The sequence below is a fragment of the Nelumbo lutea genome, chromosome 5 (genome assembly GCF_056320005.1).
Source record: "Nelumbo lutea isolate HS-2025 chromosome 5, American lotus-T2T, whole genome shotgun sequence".
NCBI lineage: Eukaryota > Viridiplantae > Streptophyta > Magnoliopsida > Proteales > Nelumbonaceae > Nelumbo > Nelumbo lutea.
In genome coordinates this window covers 11,597,087-11,616,273 of record NC_142688.1, presented here as the reverse complement: position 1 = coordinate 11,616,273, position 19,187 = coordinate 11,597,087, and the positions used below count along the sequence as shown (strand labels likewise).

General features: G+C 41.3%; 1 protein-coding gene across 1 annotated transcript in view; it reads right to left on the bottom strand.

Annotated features, from left to right (window-relative positions):
* Window positions 1-499: 499 nt before the first annotated feature.
* LOC148850338 (protein DCL homolog, chloroplastic-like) overlaps window positions 500-19,187 on the bottom strand; it is a 44,238-nt gene continuing 25,550 nt past the window's right edge. Inside the window, exons 2-3 of the mRNA XM_088945988.1 lie at window positions 16,092-16,206; window positions 500-1,117 (exon numbers count right to left, since the gene is read on the bottom strand). Coding sequence (XP_088802114.1) covers window positions 941-1,117; window positions 16,092-16,206 — 292 coding nt within the window. The 3' untranslated portion in view covers window positions 500-940. The remainder of the gene's footprint in view (window positions 1,118-16,091; window positions 16,207-19,187) is intronic.

Here is a 19,187-nt window from a genome sequence, read left to right as displayed (position 1 = left end):
CATTCGCATAAAAAAAAAGCCCTAACTAATGGGTAAGTCATCTTAGTTTCTGGCATGCCGCCATGCCCAAGTTAATGGCACAAATCTAAACCACCCAAATTGAAGCTCATCATCTAAATTTTGACCCAATCAGAGGTTGGCACTTATTCCAAGGTTTTAAGCCTACTACAAAATTTTAATGAACAGAAAAAAAAATATTGGATGATATGCGACTAACAGAATTAATTCATTTAAACCACCAAGGCAATGTGGGCATTCCAAATGATATGTTGAAGCTTTACAGATAATAAAAATTTATAAAAAAAAAAATAGCTAGAGGACTTTATTCTGCCAGAGGAGAGATACCAAGCTGAAACTTGCCCATGATTCATGAAGCTGTACACCATATTCACTTATGGAAATTTTACTTTTACTCATTTTTTAGAAATAAAAATAATGACGAAGGTAGCTAGTTTTTCCCGTTTTGGGGAGATAATGTATTATACTGAAAAATGGCGGGTTGAGTCTTCAAACCTCCTAGGCGTGTGGGATTTCACCATTTCAAACAACTAATAAAACTCCATCCCTGTCATGAAGATGATAATATCATGTCATGCCGACAATTAAAGGAGGCTTCAAACAATTGAGAAAATTTTCATCCTCCACATTTCTAGACCTTACACTTGTAATAAACTAATCAAACATACAGAATATAAGAACATTGATTCTGGCATGATAAAAGATCGAGCCACTTCAACTGTTCAACAGCATCCGTTGGTGAATGCAGATGAAAGGAATGGCTTTCAGTAAAACCAATTTGCGCTCTCAACAGTTTCCCTTTCCTGCGCGGTAGACAGCATGATACTTCTAATAATTCAAATCTATTGCAGTCCAAACACCACTCTTCCAACTCTCCCTTTTATACATGGTAGAAAGCATCGTGCTTATTGATTCATCAACTTCATTTGCCGTGTCTATGCTGTCGAAAATGTCTCAGAATGAAGCTATTTGCATAGAGAGGATAGTTCTTCTTGATAAGTCCCTTCATGCATTTCCAGTATGAGAAATCTACAAACTGTCCATCCTTCCGTACTATGAACAAACATCGCGAACTTTCAAAATCAGGGTGATACCCAACCTGTTGAATATATATTAAAAAAATAAACATTACCAACAAAACCAAACCAGAACATATGCCTGATAAATCTAACCAAGTATTCTATGAGCTTTACCAATAGATATCCAAGATGGTAATGTTTATACAAAAGTGTATAAATCTTCTTGTTATCTGAATGCTCATTCTACAACATACATTTTGCATGACTTGCTATTTTGGTGGTAGGCAAGGACAGAACTCACAACCACATGGCTACAATGTAATTGCAAATGGCAATGCAGAAAGCCCACCAATTCAAACATGGACTCAAGACCTTGTGCTGTAGAATGCCATTAAAACTTTAAACAGCATTGGCAATAGCCTATCTCTTTGAGCAAAAGGTATTTGTTTCAATTCAAACCATATTACCACCAATAACAGGCTTACCAAGCAGAAATGACTGTTGTGTGTTAAGTTAAAATATTTGAAGCATGTTATTACAATCTATTCCATTCACTCTATTTCAAATTGAAGCAGCTAGAAAGGCAAGGAGTAGACCAAAAAGAACAAGGGCCAAAGTAGTAAGAAATAATTGAAGTGCCCATAATTTTACAATGGATATGGTATTAAACAGAACAGACTGGTGAAACAGGAATCATGTAGCCAACCCCATATAACTGGGATAAGGCTTGGATGATGATGATGAAAGTAATTATTTTATTCCTCAAATGCTTTTTCTTTCTTTAGAGAAAGTATAATGGGATGATCTCCTTATTGTGCTGTTCCTTAACCTAAAGGTTGCTTTGATTTGTCCCAGTAAACACAGCAAACCGGTTCTTCACCCTAACTAGCTACTCCATTCCGATTGACATGTTTGTCATTGCTATGCTGTGTGCATCTTTTTTTTTTGTTTTTTTATCAATAATGTGCATCTTTAGTTAAGTGAAAGGGAACAAATGGGCCTAAGAGTGTTTCACCCTCTTGTCACTTAAACTATAAGTATCATCATGGGGATAGGGCCAATGGGCCACGTCACTGGGTACGTTACAATGGATTGCCTCATGAATCTGCAGGTCTTGGGACTTGATATAGATCTAATTTTTTAGGTCGTCTGTGTGGATCTACTGTACCTGCTTCATTGTTTCTTCTTTTTTCCTCTATCTTCTCAATTGCAATTCCTTGTTGAATTTGCCTAGTCTTGCACTTGTAAGGCAGGACAGCAAGCACTTTGAAGAAGAAAGAGAAAACTAGGACTCGCTCCTAGATTTTTTTTTTATTGGAAACAGTAACTTCATTAAAATTTAAAACTATGATAAGGTACACCTGTCTACTCCTAAGAAGTTGACCCAAGTTACATACTCATTACAGCACTGCCCAAAACATGCTCTCCCTCACAGTCCCTTGTTTTGCTAAGGTATCTGCTAGCCCGTTAGCTGACCTTCTTGTCCACTTATAGCACAAACTAATCTCCCTCATTATATTCATTATTTCCCTTATCATCTGTCTATATTTCCATGCTCCCATACAACCTGACTGCATCCACCCCATTAACAGCTTAGAGTCCCCTTCAATCTCCAATTGATGTAGTCCCAAATGTTTGGCATCTGCTCTTAACAAATCTACTTCTCCTATTGGCCCCGAATACACAGCAATTATTCTGCCTTCCCCATCTCTAAATACTCCCCCCATACCCAGCGGTCCCGGATTACCTATAGAGCTGGCATCAAAGTTCAACTTTGGGTTTTGGGAAGTTGGCAGGGCCCACATTTCCTGCACCACAGGCTTTAGGGATGTAGTACCTGCCACCTCACCCCATCTTCTGTAAATGTTATCAGCTGAAATGTCCTTAAACAGCTCACTTGTATTCAACCAGTGAATAACCTTAATAGTTATTCCTTCTACAATTTCCTCCTTGGATCTTTTAGTATTCTTAAAGATCCTAATATAACCAATGTACCCATTCTACCATCTCCAAAAAATACCCAAAATCTATCCTGCTCCCAACTAGAATCTGACTCTGCATTCAAATTGGGCAAATGAATTGCTTACTTTAGGTTTTCCAAGAAAAACAGCAGAAATTCTGTTTTGGGCACTCACTTTCAATATGAAAATAAATTTTAACGAAAACCAAGTTTACTTACAAATTGTGGATTAGGCATTTGGTTTTAGCATGACCTTTGTATGACAGACAAAACCTTTGACAGGGATTTGAGTCAGTTGAACCAAGGGGTTAGCCTTACTAGTTTCTTGGACAACCTTTAGGAATATATTTAAGGTCCACAATCTCAAAATAAAGTACAAATATTTCAACACATGGTGGGCAATATATTTGTATGACAGACAAATCCTTTGACAGGGATTTGAGTCAGTTGAACCGGGGATTATCCTGACTAGTTCCTTGGACAACCTTTAGGAATATATTTAAGAAGGTCCACAATCTCAAAATAAAGTTGAACTGTACCTGTTATCTCCCTGATGTAGGATGCAAAAGAAATCCTACAAACATTTCAGCACATGGTGGGCAAATAAGCACTAGAGAACCTCTTAAAAATGATTTGGATAAGTCATTGACAAGAGAGTGAAAGGACTAGAACTGGAGAAAAAAGTGAACTTTGGCGGGGGAAAAAGTAGCCTAATTCCTCTGGGGAATGTGGAGTACATTGAGGAATTGACTGAGATCTTTTCATGTCAAGTGGGTTTTCTGCCTATCAAATACCTGCCCCCCCCCCCCTCTGGGTGCCAAATGCACTTCAACTCTGATTTGAGAACCAGTTTTGGAGCAGCTGGAGAAGAAGCTGGCTTCCTGGAAGGCTAAATATCTTTCTCTTGGAGGTAGGATCACGCTTTTGAAAAGTTCTTTATCCAATGATCCAATCTTCCTTCCTTCTACCTCTCTTTGTTTCCCATGCCGGGGAAAGTGGCCTAAAAAATTGAAAAGCTGCAGAGGGATTTCTTATGGAAGGGCTGGAAAGAGGAGGAGGAGGAGGAGGAGGAATTGCTGCAAAATATGGTTCGGATAGAGGAGATTGGATCATAGTTGTCAAGGTGACTAGGCGAGGCTAGGCGACCATGGGGCGCCCAGGCGCCTAGGCGGTGGAATCTATAAACATAAAATCTATAGATTTCATCCATATAATCATATTCATATATATTAATGATAGGTTCGGCTGTTAAAAACTGAAGTGAGAACAATGACTGAATCAGTGAAGGGAGGAGAGGAGTATAGAGCGGAGCCCCTATTTTTCAAAAAAAAAAATGATGATGAGTGGAGAAAGGGACTGAGGAGTATAGGGGTGGAGCCCCTGTTTTTTCGAAAAAAAAATGAAAAAATGTCTGAGCTGAGAAGAGAGAACTCAGGACTGATTCGACTGAAATCTGGAAAAGAGAGAACTCAGCACCTGCTGGAGCTGAGGTGCGATGGAATTGGGCTGGGGCTTGAAGCCTTCAGTTCTCCTCTCCAATCGAACCAAAAAAAAAAAACCCTTATGACATTAAGAAAAAAAAGGCTGTGTACTTGGTCTTAATACTAAAATGATATCATGTAACCAGATTTATTTTAAAAGAATAAAACATCCAATAAAATATCAAAACAATAAATTTAAAATATATATATATATATATATATATATATCAAAACAATAAATTAAAAAATATAGTTTTTTAGATGAATGTAAGCGCCCGCCTTTGTATGTAGGTGCCCACCTAGGCACCTAGGCGCCCGCTTAAGTCTCTGGGCGGGTGCCTAATATGCAAAACTTGTGGCGTTTGGGCGAGGCGACCATGAAAAAACACCTAGTTGCCAAGGCGACACCTAGGCACCTCTAGTTCATTGCCCACCTAAGGCTGTTCAATCTGGAAAAAAGGTAATGGACATTCTCCCAAGTTTCTGTAGAGAGCTGAGTCCTAAGTTGGGCAATGGATCTCAGAGCTCTTCCTTCAGTTGTTTCAAATGGCAGAATATCAGGAAGTGCTGGTGGCAGATTGCTTGAGCTGATTGGGAGGTCTGTTGTGTGGAACCTGCCTTTTGGAGGAATTTCAGGATTGGGAGATTAATAGTCTAGCTAATTTTCTTGAATTCATTTCAGTTCAGGAACTGGACCTAAACAGAGAAGATAGTTGGAGTTGGGACTGGGCTGCAGATGGAATGTTTTCGGTTAAATATTTTGCTCTCAAGTTGGCTGAGAGCAACTGTGGGGTGATTCCAGCTGCCCATGATTTGGAATCCCTTCTCCCCATCCAAAGTGAATGCTCTGGTGTGGGCAGCTGCTCTAAATAAATGCTTAACAAAATCAAACCTGTCTAGAAGAGGGATGCAGATTGATGACCAGAACTGTGTACTGTGTGGGCAGGCTTTGGAGGACACTAATCACCTGTTTCTTCATTGCTCCAGTGATTACCACAATCTGTTCAGTTATGGGGGCACTTGTCTCTCTGCTTTGGGGGTGAACTTGGTTATGCTCAATTCTGTTTCGGACTGCCTTTGGAGTCGGGAATTACAAGGTCTCTCAAAGTTAGCAAGGTGTATCTGATTGTCTATTCCAGCAGCTGTGATTACCACAATCTCGGCTGAAAGAAACAGAAGGATCTTGCAAAGGACCTTTAAAAAATTAAATGAGCTAGTGTCTTTGTCCTTTCGGGAAGCTGATGTGCTGGATTTCAGCAGCTAAGTCCACGAGCAGAATCTCGCGGCTCTGCTGAGGTCTAGAAGTCTGTGGGAGTTGTAATTTATTAGTGGTGTTTATGGCTGGGCCCTGCTAAGATTGTTTTCTTGGGGGTCTGTTGTAATTTGTGACCATTGGCAAGAGGATCTCTAAAAGGGAGCCAAGGAGAATTCAATGGGGAATGTCAGATCGAAAAACAACAAGGTCTAGGGCGGTCAAGGGAAAATCAGCAAGAAAAGCTCAACGAAATTATTAAGTTGGAATGTTAGAGGGTTGGGAGGACAACTAAAAAGAAGTCTAGTAAAGGAAACTCTGAGAAGAGAAAAACCAGATATAGTCATCCTTCAAGAAACAAAAAAAGAAGTGGATAGGAAGCTGCCGAGAGCAAATTGGGGAATTCATGGCAAGAAATGGGTTTTTCTTCCTGCTTTAGGTGCCTCAGGGGGAATTATCCTAGCTTGGAGTGAAGAGGAGGTTTCGGGTACTGAAATAGACAGAGGAGAGCACTCAATCTCTGTCCTTTTCACTAATAAATCTGATGGTTTTAGTTGGATTTTGACTGGAGTATACGGACCTAATGCACCTTCAAACAGATAAAGCTTTTGGGAAGAATTGGATGCTCTTCATGAGTTTGACAAAATCCCTTGGGTTCTAGGAGGTGATTTTAACGTAACAAGGTTTCCTCAAGAAAATTCCAACAGAAGATTAACAACCAGAAGCATGAGAGGACTCTCCAGTTTTATCTCGAGGCACAACCTTTGCGACCTTCCTCTCCATAATGGTCAGTTCACTTGGTCAAACCTTCAAGAGAATCCAATAAGCTGCAGATTAGATAGGTTTCTGGTTTCCGCAGACTGGGCAGAAAATTTTCCAAATCTCCTCCAAGAAATTAGACTTCGCTGCACTTCAGACCACTGGCCTCTAGTTTTGAGAACAGACCTGGTTTTGAAAGGTAAACATCCATTCAGACTGGAAAAGATGTGGACCCATCATAAAGATTTCCTGAAAAATGTAGCTTTATGGTGGAAGGAATGCAAAGTGGAAGGCTGGGCAGGGTACAGATTGCTGCAAAAGCTGAAATTCCTAAAAAGAAAACCGAAGTCCTGGGGGAGAGAAGAGTTCAAATCATTCACAGAAGAAAAAAGTGCCATCCTCATGGAGCTGGAAGAGTTAGATAAGAAAGAGCAATTAGGAGATCTGGATGGAGAAGGAAGAAGCAAGAGAGATACTCTAAGGAGTTCGTGGGAAAAGGTAATCCGAAAAGAAGATATCTTTTGGAGGCAAAGGTCATGGGTCAGATGGTTAAAGGAAGGAGACAACAATACAAAATTCTTCCACAGCTATGCATCGGGTAGGCGTAGAAAGAATCACATCTCAAAAATTAAGGTGGACCAGAGGGAAGTGGAAGAAGCAGAAGAGATCACTGAGACCTTTCTAAACCATCTCAAATCTCTTCACTCCAAGGAAAGGGCTAGGAGTTTTAATTTAAGAAACTGGGAAGGGCCGACTCTAGCAGAAGACAAGAGAATTTGGCTTGAAAGGGAATTTGAAGAGCATGAAATAAGAGAAGCAGTCTTTGATATGGATGGAGATAGAGCACCTGGGCCCAATGGTTTCCCGATCTTCTTCTTCCAGATCTGTTGGGAAGTAGCAAGAGAGGATATGTTGGAGGTCTTTAAAGAATTCCACTCCACGGGGGTGGTCAACAAAGGAGTTAATTCCACTTTTATATGCCTCAATCCAAAGAAAATTGGTGTCTTGGAAGTAAAAGACTACAGGCCAATAAGTCTTGAAGGGAGTGTGTACAAAAATAATGGCAAAGGTGTTGGCAAAAAGACTCAGAGAGGTTCTAAAAGAGTTGGTTTCCCAAAATCAGTTTGCTTTTGTGAGAGGAAGACAAATTGTAGACAGCATCCTAATTGCAAACGAAGTTGTAGAAGACAGAAGGAAGAGTGGAAGGAAGGGCCTTCTAGCGAAACTAGACATTGGAAAAGATTACGATAAAGTTGATTGGGATTGCCTGCTCCAGATTATATATTTGAAGGGCTTTGGTACAAAATGGCTGCAGTGGATGAAAGGCTGTATTAGTTCTACCTGGTTCTCGATCATGATCAATGGAGAGCCTAAAGGTTATTTTAAAGCCAGCAGGGGTCTACGACAGGGATGCCCCCTCTTTCCGTTCCTCTTTACAATGGTAATGGATGTTTCCAGCCAGCTTTTGGAGAAAGCTAAAAACCTTAATTTATTCAAAGGTTTTGAGGTAGGAAGAGATGCCATAAATGTCTCCCATCTCCTCTTTGCCGATGATGTCAGCCTATTCCTAGAAGCCAATCCGGAGAACATCTCAAATGTGAAAAGAGTTGTTTTGAATTAGTATCGGGGCTGAAGGCAAATTACACAAAGAGTAGCCTAGCAGCAATAAACCAAATTGAAGGGTCCCTGATGGAAATTTTCAAGGAAATTCTGAATTGTAGAGTGGAAAATCTCCCTCTTTCCTATTTGGGCATGCCACTAGGAGGGAATTAAAAAAATTCAAGCTTTTGGGAGCCTGTGGTGGAAAAGTGCGAAAAGAAATTAGCTACTTGGAAAAGCTGCTACCTATCAAAAGGGGGTAGAATTACACTTATTAAGGCCTCCCTTGCAAATATGCCTGTCTATTTCCTATCAGTATTTCAGATCCCTGCAAAAGTCAGATCACAGGTTGAAAAAATCCAAAGAGATTTCCTTTGGGAAGGCAGAGGTGTAAAAAAAAGGGCACCTAGTAAACTGGAATCAGGTCTGTAAACCAAAAGAGGCTGGAGGATTAGGAATCGGGCATCTAAAAGAGAAAAACATTGCCCTTCTTGGAAAATGGCTGTGGAGATTCCCCACGGAACCAAATTCTCTTTGGGCAACTATTATCACCAGCAAGTACGGGTTAAATGTAAACGGTTGGGATTGCAATCTCCGCTCAAACCGATCAACTTTCTCAAATCCCTGGAAAGGTATTTCTGCTATTCACAACCTCTTTATTTCTTTCATTAGATACAAGGTGGGTAACAGTACTAGAATAAAATTCTGGACTGATTTGTGGTGGAGCAACTCCACATTAGCAGATCTGTATCCCAGGCTCTATAACCTTACTCTAAATAAGGGTGCAACCATCTCCCAGTGCCTTCCCCTTGCCAGCAATGAAAGAAACCTAAACTTGAACTTCAGAAGACCCTTAAGGGATCCGGAGATCAGTGAGCTAACTGAACTCCTTTCTCTCAGTGAAGCCTACATCTCCCCAAATTCCCAAGATTCCTGAGTCTGGAAACCCCACCCTGTAGGTGAGTTCTCGTCCAAGTCTTTCTTCAAAGCTCTGGTTGCAGGTACCCGGGACAGCAACTTTCCTTACAAGATCTGGTGCAAGTTTATACCCTCAAGAGTGAATTTCTTTGTTTGGGAGGCTTGCCTGCAGCGAGTGAACACTTGTGAGTTACTGCAGAAGAAAAATCTTGGAAGGCTTTATATCTCCCCTCACACCTGTACCCTTTGCCTACGTGAAGGAGAGACAACAGACCATCTCTTCATACAGTAGAAGTTCAGGACTGTTATCAGTCTTGAACCCTAATGGATTTCAGGTTCGAAAATAAGAAGAAAGGTAAAGAGAAAAGAGGAGGAAGAGGGAGGAGAAGCAGTAGAACACAAGAGTTGAAAAGGAGGAGCAGAAGCTTAATGTTCTGCCGCCGCCACTTTAATTAATATTTATAGGTTATGCTCATTACATGGAAAGGACAGATCTGCCCTTAGTCTTTACATAACAAATAGAGCAAAAATAAGACTAAAATAAATAACAACTGAAACAACTAAATGACCAATAGCTAACCCTAAGAAGACTAGAACACCTTCTACCCTACGAACACAGTGGGACCGTAGCTGTGGGGCCCACATCAGTTTTCTCTACACTCCCCCTCAAGTTGGGAATAAATGTTTATCATTCCCAACTTGGATAGATCCGTCTCTAGCTTCTTCCGTGGTACAACTTTGGTGAGGATATCTGCCAGCTGCATGTTGGAGGTGATGTATGGGAGACACACTTCTTGTGATGAGACCCTCTCTCGTACAAAGTGTCGATCAACTTCAATATGTTTAGTTCTGTCATGCTGCACCGGGTTGTGTGCTATATTAATAGCCGCTTGATTATCACAATACAGCATCAGGGGCTTCTCATACTCAATACCCAACTCCTCAAGTAGTGATCTCAGCCAAAGAATTTCAGCCACTCCGTTAACCATTGACCTGTACTTAGCTTCAGCACTAGATCGGGAGACAACACTATGTTTCTTACTCCTCCAAGAGATCAGGTTACCTCCCACAAGAGCACAATATCCAAAGGTAGACCTTCTGTCATCAACACTCCCAGCCCAATCGGCATCCGTATAGACTTCCACCTTCATGTGGTCATTGTTCTTGAACAATATACCTCTACCCAGGCATCTCTTCAAGTATGCTAATATTCTTTCTGCTGCTAGAAGGTGCGTGATTCTAGGAGAATGCATGTACTAACTGATAGCACTGACTGCATAACTGATATCTGGCCGAGTGAGGCATAGATATAGGAGCTTTCCCACTAACTGCTGGAACATAACTTTGTCTTCAAGCAACTCCCCACTCTCTGCACTAATCCTGTGGTTCTGTTCAATGGGTGTATTTGCAGATTTGACACCCAGCTTTCCAGTTTCGGCCAACAGATCTAGAACATATTTCCTCTGAGAGACAAAGATCCCCTGTTTAGATCTAGCAACCTCAATACCCAAAAAATACCGTAGTGTACCCAGATCTTTCACCTCAAACTCTTGATGAAAGAGCTGTTTGAGGGACTCAATCTCATGGCTGTCATTCCATGTCACCACAATATCATTAACATATACTGCAAGTAGTGTCAGTGAGGACTCCACCCTCTTGATGAACAGTGTATGATCTAACTGGGCATTTACATAACCGAACTTCCCAAGGGCTAGTCTGAATCTGTCGAACCAAGCTCTAGGTGACTGCTTCAAACCATACAATGCCTTATTGAGCCGGCAGACCTTCTTACCTGCCTCCATATCATAGAATCCAGGAGGCAATTGCATGTAAACCTCTTCCTGCAAGTCCCCATTCAGGAAGGCATTTTTAACATCCATTTGGTACAAAGGCCAAGTGTAGCTTGCTGCAAGAGATAATAGAACCCGAATGGTGGTCATCTTGGCTACCGGGGCAAATGTCTCCAAGTAATCTATACCATAAGTCTGAATGAACCCTTTTGCAACTAGACGAGCTTTGTACCTCTCAATGGAACCATCCGCATTGTGCTTCACAGTAAATACCCATCTGCATCCAACTGGTTTCTTTCCTTTGGGCAAGTCAACTAGCTCCTAGGTATTATTTTCAACAGGGCATCCATTTCAACTTGCATTGCACCTCTCCACTCCGAAACTAATAGGGCTTCTTGCACTATTCTTGGAATAGGGACATTAGCAACGGAAGTGAGATAGGCGATCATAGGACAAAAATTGGGAGATGCAGTGGGTTGTAGATGTGGTGCAATGCTATTTTCCTTTACGGATGGCAATGGGAAGGTCAAGGTCATCTGCTGGGGGTGAGGTAGCAACAATGGAAGGAGTCTCTGTGGGCCCTGGGACTGTAATATCTAAACTAGGAGCCGCATAAGAGGTTGGAGCTGGCCGGGACTGCTAATGACTGGGATCAACCTACCTGCATCGCCTGTGATAGACTCTCAACTCCCAATCCCCCTGACCACCTTCACTACTACAGCCCTCATCACCCATTGGAATAGATAAGGGAATAGCCCCAAAAGTATTAACCATGCCCTCACTACACTCCCCCTGAAGAAAAGAACCCAAATCTCCACGCTCACTACTCTTCCCCTGAGGAGAGACCCGAGAATAGTAGGGTGTCTCCTCAAAGAAAGTGACATCCATGGATAATACTAACCTCTTCCCTGAGACAGGATCATAGCAGCAATAACCCTTTTGAATTTGTGCATAACCAAGAAAGATGCATTTGGAGGCCTTGGGTTCAAACTTGGAGTGATGGGGACCGAGAAGCTGAACAAAACAGGTACAACCAAATGTTTTGAGGGGAACAATGAACAACTCCTCATCTGGGTATAGAAGGGAAAAAGGAGATGACATATCAAGAACCCGGGAAGGAACTCAATTAATAAGATATACCGCCGTGAGGATAGCATCACCCCAGAAGCGAATAGGGACATTGGAGGTAAACATAATGCTTCTAGCCACCTCCAAGATGTGCATATTCTTCCTTTCTGCAACCCCATTCTGCTGAGGTGTATGAGGGCAAGTGCTCTGGTGAATAACCCCATGAGTAAGAAGGTAAGATGTCAATGGCTTAGCAAAGTATTCCTTTGCATTATCAGATCTAAGAACTTTGATCTTGGCATCAAACTGGGTTAGGATCATTTGGTAAAAGTTTTGGGTCAGGGCGGGAACCTCATCTCGTGAACGCATAAGATAAACCCAAGAAAACCGGGTATGGTCATCAACAAATAACAGAAAATATTTGTACCCACCCATGAAAGGAGTGTGATATGGCCCCCAAACATCCGTATGCACAAGATCAAAAGGACAATTGCTCCTTTTATTGCTCAACGAATAAGAGTGTCTACAATGTTTAGCAATCTCACAGCTTTCACATTGCAACTGGGACAACTCAACAGACTCAAACAAATTAGGAAACATACTCCTTAAGGACCGAAAAGACAAATGACCCAATCGGTTATGCTTTGGCATAACCGAGCTCACACTTTGGGAAACAAGTGACTTCTTATCCCTTGACTCTTTCCGACGAGAACTCTCCTCGAGCAGATAGATCCCATTCGTCTCACGGCTAGTCCCAATCACCTTCTTCGTCTTCAGGTGCCGAAAAACACACCGGTCAGGGAAGAAGGTTACTGAGCAGTTCATGTGTTTGGTAATACTACTGACTGAAAGAAGGTTAGTATCAAGCTTAGGGACATGTAAGACAGAAGACAAGGAGATGGTATCCGATAGCTTGATGTCACCCTTGCTAGAAATTGGGACAAGAGAGCCATCAGAAATAGATACTTTATCCCTACCAGAAGATAAATGATAAGTGGTAAACAATGAAGGCAAGCTAGTCATATGGTCAGATGCACCTGAATCTATTACCCAACAGGGTTCAGTGGTACCTGGAGCTGAGGCATGGCAGGCTGAGGCTCGAGTACCTGAATTTGCGGAAGCAAATGTGGCGGGGGCTAATGGTGACTGCGGTGGCTGAGCTGAGTTCCCAACTTCCCCTTCCAACTGTATAAGAGCAGCCCGAACCGCGGCCAAGGTCTCTAAGAATGTAGTAGGGTTAATATGAAAACCTAAAACTGATCAATGTTGAGGAGAGAACTATTAGGGTTTGCCGCAGTATTAGATCACAAGGTTCAGTCTAGTACTAGGGTTTGCCGCAGGATTAAGACAAAACCCTAGAGAATAGAAAGATAAACCCTAGAGTGGTTCGGCCGCCCTTGCTAGATAGGTCCAACCTATCTTCTCTGTTAGTACTTCTCTCAGAAAATAAAAAACTTGAAATAGGATGTTGTTTGCTGCCTTCCAAGGTTACCCGAACCCTAGCCTTCTCTGTTCTTCCTGATCACCAACTCGCTGCAACTCTGACAATTCTTCAAACAGCTGCTAATCCTCTGGAGATTTCCAAGAACCAGTCAACGAACTCTACTTTCTCAGCTTCCAGCCTTAGATGGTTCTCATGTGGTCTGCTGGACTAGACTCACATGAGAAACCCTTGCTCTGATACCAAGTAGAAGTTCAGGACTGTTATCAGTCTTGAACCCTAATGGATTTCAGGTTCGAAAATAAGAAGAAAGGTAAAGAGAAAAGAGGAGGAAGAGGGAGGAGAAGCAGTAGAACACAAGAGTTGAAAAGGAGGAGCAGAAGCTTAATGTTCTGCCGCCGCCACTTTAATTAATATTCATAGGTTATGCTCATTACATGGAAAAGACAGATCTGCCCTTAGTCTTTACATAACAAATAGAGCAAAAGTAAGACTGAAATAAATAACTGAAACACCTAAATGACCAATAGCTAACCCTAGGAAGACTAGAACACCTTCTACCCTACGAACACAGTGGGACCGTAGCTGTGGGGCCCACATCAGTGTTCTCTACACATACATTGCCAGGTAGCAAGCAGCATCTGGAACTTCTTTCTTCATTTAGTTGGCTTCAGTTGGGCGGCTCCTAATCATCTTCAGGACCTGATTTCTCAGCGGCAAGGAAGAGGTCTGAGCAAGAGAGGTAAGACCTATTGGCTGATAATACTGCATGCTGTTCTTTGGGGAATTTGGGAGGAAAGAAACAATCGGCTGTTTGAAAATAGGTCAAAATCTAAGGATGAGCTGATCAACCACATCACTCACAACTGCAACTTGTGGGCCTCTAGTTCAGAGGAGTTCACGGAAGTTAGTTTCAACGATCTCAGCAGAAACGTATATAACTTCCTGGTTTCCTCCCCTCCTACCCCACCCCCTCCCAGAGCTCCCTCAGTTAGAAGGGTAGCATTCTGGACTCTTAGCTTTGATGGAAGTGCTTATGGTAACCCTGGAGGTGCTGGCATAGGAGGAATTCTAAGAGATGAGAATGGGCACACCTGCTGGGCTTATAGTGGTCCGATTGGGATAGCCGACTCCACAAAGGCAGAAGCGTTAGCAGCTCTAACAGGGATTCGCCTAATCAGCAAACTAGGCATTCAAAGCTTCTCAATTGAAGGTGACTCAGCCAACACTATAAGATGGTTGGATCAACAGGAAGCTGGACCTTGGAGACTTAGTCACTTCCTATCAGAGGCAAGGGACCTCCTGGCTCATACGAATGTTTCTCTAACCTGGATCCCAAGGGAGCTAAATGCAATTGCAGATGGTCTAGCAAAATTAGGAGTTATTCTAGAGTCATTGTACTGTGATTCCTGTCCTCCTGTGTAGTTCTCAGGGGTCCGGCCCCTCTTTTGTACATGTACACCCTCTTGTGTACCTTGATATATAATACTTTAAAAATGGAGAAAAGCAGTTGCTGGTACAACTTTTAGTAGTACAAAGTTGAATCTGAAATAGAATATATGAACAAAAGGTGTAATTCTGAGAAACTTAATGCTACCTTTCACAGCACAGCGATAGAGAAACAAGAAAGAGAACAAATTAAGTGAAAAATAAGATATTTTCTTAATGTATTATGAACAACAACTGCAAGTAAGAGATAGAAGAAGAATAAGAACAACAGAAGAAATTAGAGAGAAATAAGAACAACTTCAACAAAATTTTATTTCAATATTCATCTCAATGGGTCTACTACAGCTGTGGGTCTTTTATAGACTACATTAAAATTAAGCCAGTTATTTCAAGAAATTCTATTCTATTCCAAAATAACTAAAGACTTATTACCTAATTTAACGAATTCAAAGAAAATTTCTGTTTCGTTTCCATGATTCCATCTATTCATTGGGATTAGCTAAATGGAGAATGTATTTTGATACTGTATCTCTGATTTTCCAAGGCTCCTAAAATATTGGCAATGAAAAAAGATAACAGGATTTTTAGGCCACAACATCAGCAATACATCAGAAAGCATCTTTCTAGCCATCAAAATGATGCATTATCAGAACCAATTAGCTGGCAAAGTTGTGAATTAAACTTTGAATGGAGTAGCATGGGGAATCCTGGGAGGTCTGGCATTGGAGGAGTTTTTAGAGGTGGCAATGAAGCAACTATAGCACTCTATTCAGGACCTACTGAGAAAGGAGAGTCTCTAAAGGCACCAACTGACAGCCTTACACCAAGGACTAAATCTTGAAATTCTTTAAATTTGAGTAATGTCTTGGTGAAAGGCGATTAACATATCACTGTGGATTGCTTACCATTGGACAAACCAGGACGTTGGAAGTATAAACATGCTATCAGAGAAATTAGAAAGCTGGCAAGGCAGCTGAAATTAAAGTTCAATGGGTACCAAAGGAGGCAAACAGATTAGCAGATACTTTAGCAAAGTAAGGGGTAAACAAAGCTGAACTGTTTTGGGGTGTGACAAATAGGGATTCAATTGTATCAAATCTGGTAATGTGAAAGGATGTATTAGGATTGGTAAACGGGGCTATCAAGATAGTAGGAGTTTGGGACTATACACTTGTACATATTAGCATCCTTTATTTAATAGTATAAACTGAGAAGTTACATAAGAAAAAGTAGTGAATTAATAGTTAAATACATCTTTCAGTATAAATTCTAGATTTCTATAACTGACAATTAAGTTAATCATGTAGAAAAGAGGTATAGAATTAATGAGGACATACTGTTATGTAATCTATTCCGCATCCTATCTTTTTTTCATAATCCGGATGATGTGGAAGTAATCTGTCCAAAATTGTTTTCTCATGCTCAGGACTCAGTCGATCACCACTTCTGTATCTGCAACAAACAGTTGAACATATACATTTAGAAACACAAATAACAAATTTGACAGCTAAGTTCACAACCTCCGAACTAAAACCACCTGAAACTAGGCTAGTAGCAGCTATGAGTAATAGAAGATAGAAACAATTCATTTCAGTTTTACAACAGGATATGAAGACAAATTATGCAAGTAGTTTCATTCTATGTACAAAAGTTGCTTGTTCCTGGGAAAAGTCAAAAGAATAAACAAAAAAGTTGACCATATTTCCATCCACTAGAAAATAAATTCAAAGTTGACTTAAATTTACCAAATTAAGTATGATAATTCAGGATGTTGGGCAGAAAAGAAGTAACTTTCATTATTTATGTCAGTGTTATTTATTCCACAACCACTTCCATGGTTTTCTTAGTTATTAATTCCTCGGTAAATTGGCATATTGAATCTTTGTTCTTCTTTCCTTCTTGCTTTGGACTTTTCCTTTTGATTGGTTGTTGGTATGTTTCCCATCACCTAACAAGTGTGCTATGATCCATTTGTCATACTTTGGTAGTATGGGATGCTAATGTGAGGTATTCACATCGGAAGTATGGAATGCTGTTGTGGGGTATATATGTGCCTGGGTTCCCTCCTCTAACAGCTAGCTTTTAGGGGTTAGTTCTCCCAAGGCATGTATCTATTGTTAGGAGCCTAGAACCAGAAGCCAAGCCAATAATACAACAAGTATATTCTAGAAGGAAAAAGAAGGGGAGCCACGTCAGCAAATTCAGTTGCAACAGAGGTGTAACTACTGAGTCTTGATCTTGAACTTGATCTTGATGTAATACTCTGTACAGTATAAAAGGTCAAGAGGAAATAAGGAGGGAAAAAATCATTCGAACAAAATTGGCTGAAAGTAGGTGACAAAAATCTGGCTTTTTCACAGGATGGAAAATGCTAGAAGAAGGGTGAATCAAATAGAAGGATTGGAGCTTGATGGCCAGGTGGGTGACACTTGGACTGATTTGAAAAACATAGCAACCCAATACTTTTCCAATCTGTTCAAGGAGAGGTGGAAGAGGAGACCCCTCCCTATTGACTTGGAGTTGAAGAGGATTTCAGAGGCCCAACAAAGAGATCTAGAATACCCTTTCACCGAGGAAGAGGTGTGGCATGTGATAAAAAACTTGGAAATGGACAAATCCCCAGGGCAAGATGGGCTCACAAACATCTTCTATAAAAAGTGCTGGGAGGTGATCAAGGTGGATCTGATGAAGGTGTTTCAGGATTTCCACTCTAATGCTGCCCTTGAAAGAAGTCTAAATGCTACCTTCATCTCTTTAATTCCTAAGGTTGAGGGAGCAACAAAAATAAGAGATTTCAGACCAATAAGTCTGCTAAATAGCTTCTACAAGATTCTTGCCAAGGTCTTAACAGAGAGAATGAAGAAGGTCCTGAGTTCAATGATTGCAAAAAATCAGTTTGCTTCTGTGTCGGGCAAACAAATGTTAGATAGTGTTTTGGTGGAGAATGAACCGATTGATTCAAGGCAGAGCCGCAGAGGGAAGGAAAACCTGGGCTGATCTGTAAACTGGAGTTGGAAATGGCCTATGATCATATTAACTGGAGATGCTTGGACTTTGTCTTGGATAGAATGAATTTTGGGCAAAGATGGAGGAGCTGGATAAAAGTTTGTACTTCTTCTCCTAAATTCTCAGCCCTAGTAAATGGACAATCAGTTGGCTTCTTCAAGAGCTCTAGAAGTCTCCGGCAAGGCGACCCCCTCTCTCCTCTCCACTTCATCTATGTAATGGAGTTATTAACAACCTTTGTGAATAGGGTGGGAAGTGAAGGTATGTGGCAAGGCTTTGAAACCACTCCGGGGGGAGAAAAAGTCCAATTGCTACAATTTGCTGACGATTCACTCTGTTTCATTGATGCTGATAGAAATCAGTTCTGGTTTGAGATAGTTACAGGGCTGAAAGTCAATTGGGCTAAAAGCAGATTGATTCCTGTGGGAAAAGTAGAGAATATAGATGACTTAGCTGAAATTTTGGCCTGTCAAGTTGGTTTCCTACCAACCATCCATCTGGGGCTCCCTCTGGAAGCTAGATGTACTTCTACAGCAATATGGGAACCGGTAATGGAGAGGTTAGAAAACAAGTTGGCTTCCTGGAAGTCAAAATATCTTTCCTTAGGAAGCAGAATTACTCTGTTAAAAAGCTCCTTATCAAGTCTGCCATCCTACTTCCTGCCCCTATTCTCAATGCCTAGGAAAGTGGCTCAAAAAGTGGAAAAGCTGCAAAGAGATTTCTTGTGGAGAGGATGGGAAGAAGAGAAGAAGATTCACTTGGTTAGCTGGGATCAAGTTTGTGCTCCTAAACAAAAGGGAGGCCTTGGGGTCAGGAAAATGAGAGACTTTAATAAGGCTCTCCTGGGGAAATGGATCTAGAGATTTGGCAAAGAGAGAGGTAGCTGGTGGAGAAGCTTGACTGCAGCCAAATACAACACTGATAGGGGTGACTGGGCGACAACCACTTTTGTTACCTCATTGGGATGCTCTATCTGGAAGAAAATCATGGAGATTTTCCCTCTGATTAGGAGGGGCCTTTCAGTGAAATTGGGAAATGGTCAAAGGGTAAGTTTCTGGAAAGATATTTGGTGCAGCAACTTGCCTTTAGCCGGGTTATTCCCTCAGCTTTATCAGATTGCAGAGAATCAAGAGGCCATGGTGGCTAACTGATGTGAGTTTCGAGACAATTTACAGATGTGGTGCCCTTCTTTCAGGAGACATTTTCAGGACTGGGAAACATAATTGGTTTCTAATCTATTGGAGTTGTTGTCTAACCATAACCTGGATTTACTGGAGGACACGTGAAGCTGGAGTTGGAGTAGTGGTAGAGTTTTCTCTGTGAGTTCTTCTGCTAGAAAGTTAGTTATTGGCCCTCAAGCTGACTTTCCTGCAGAGAAAGTCTGGAACGAGGTTGTCCCTTCAAAGATAAACGCTCTACTCTGGGCT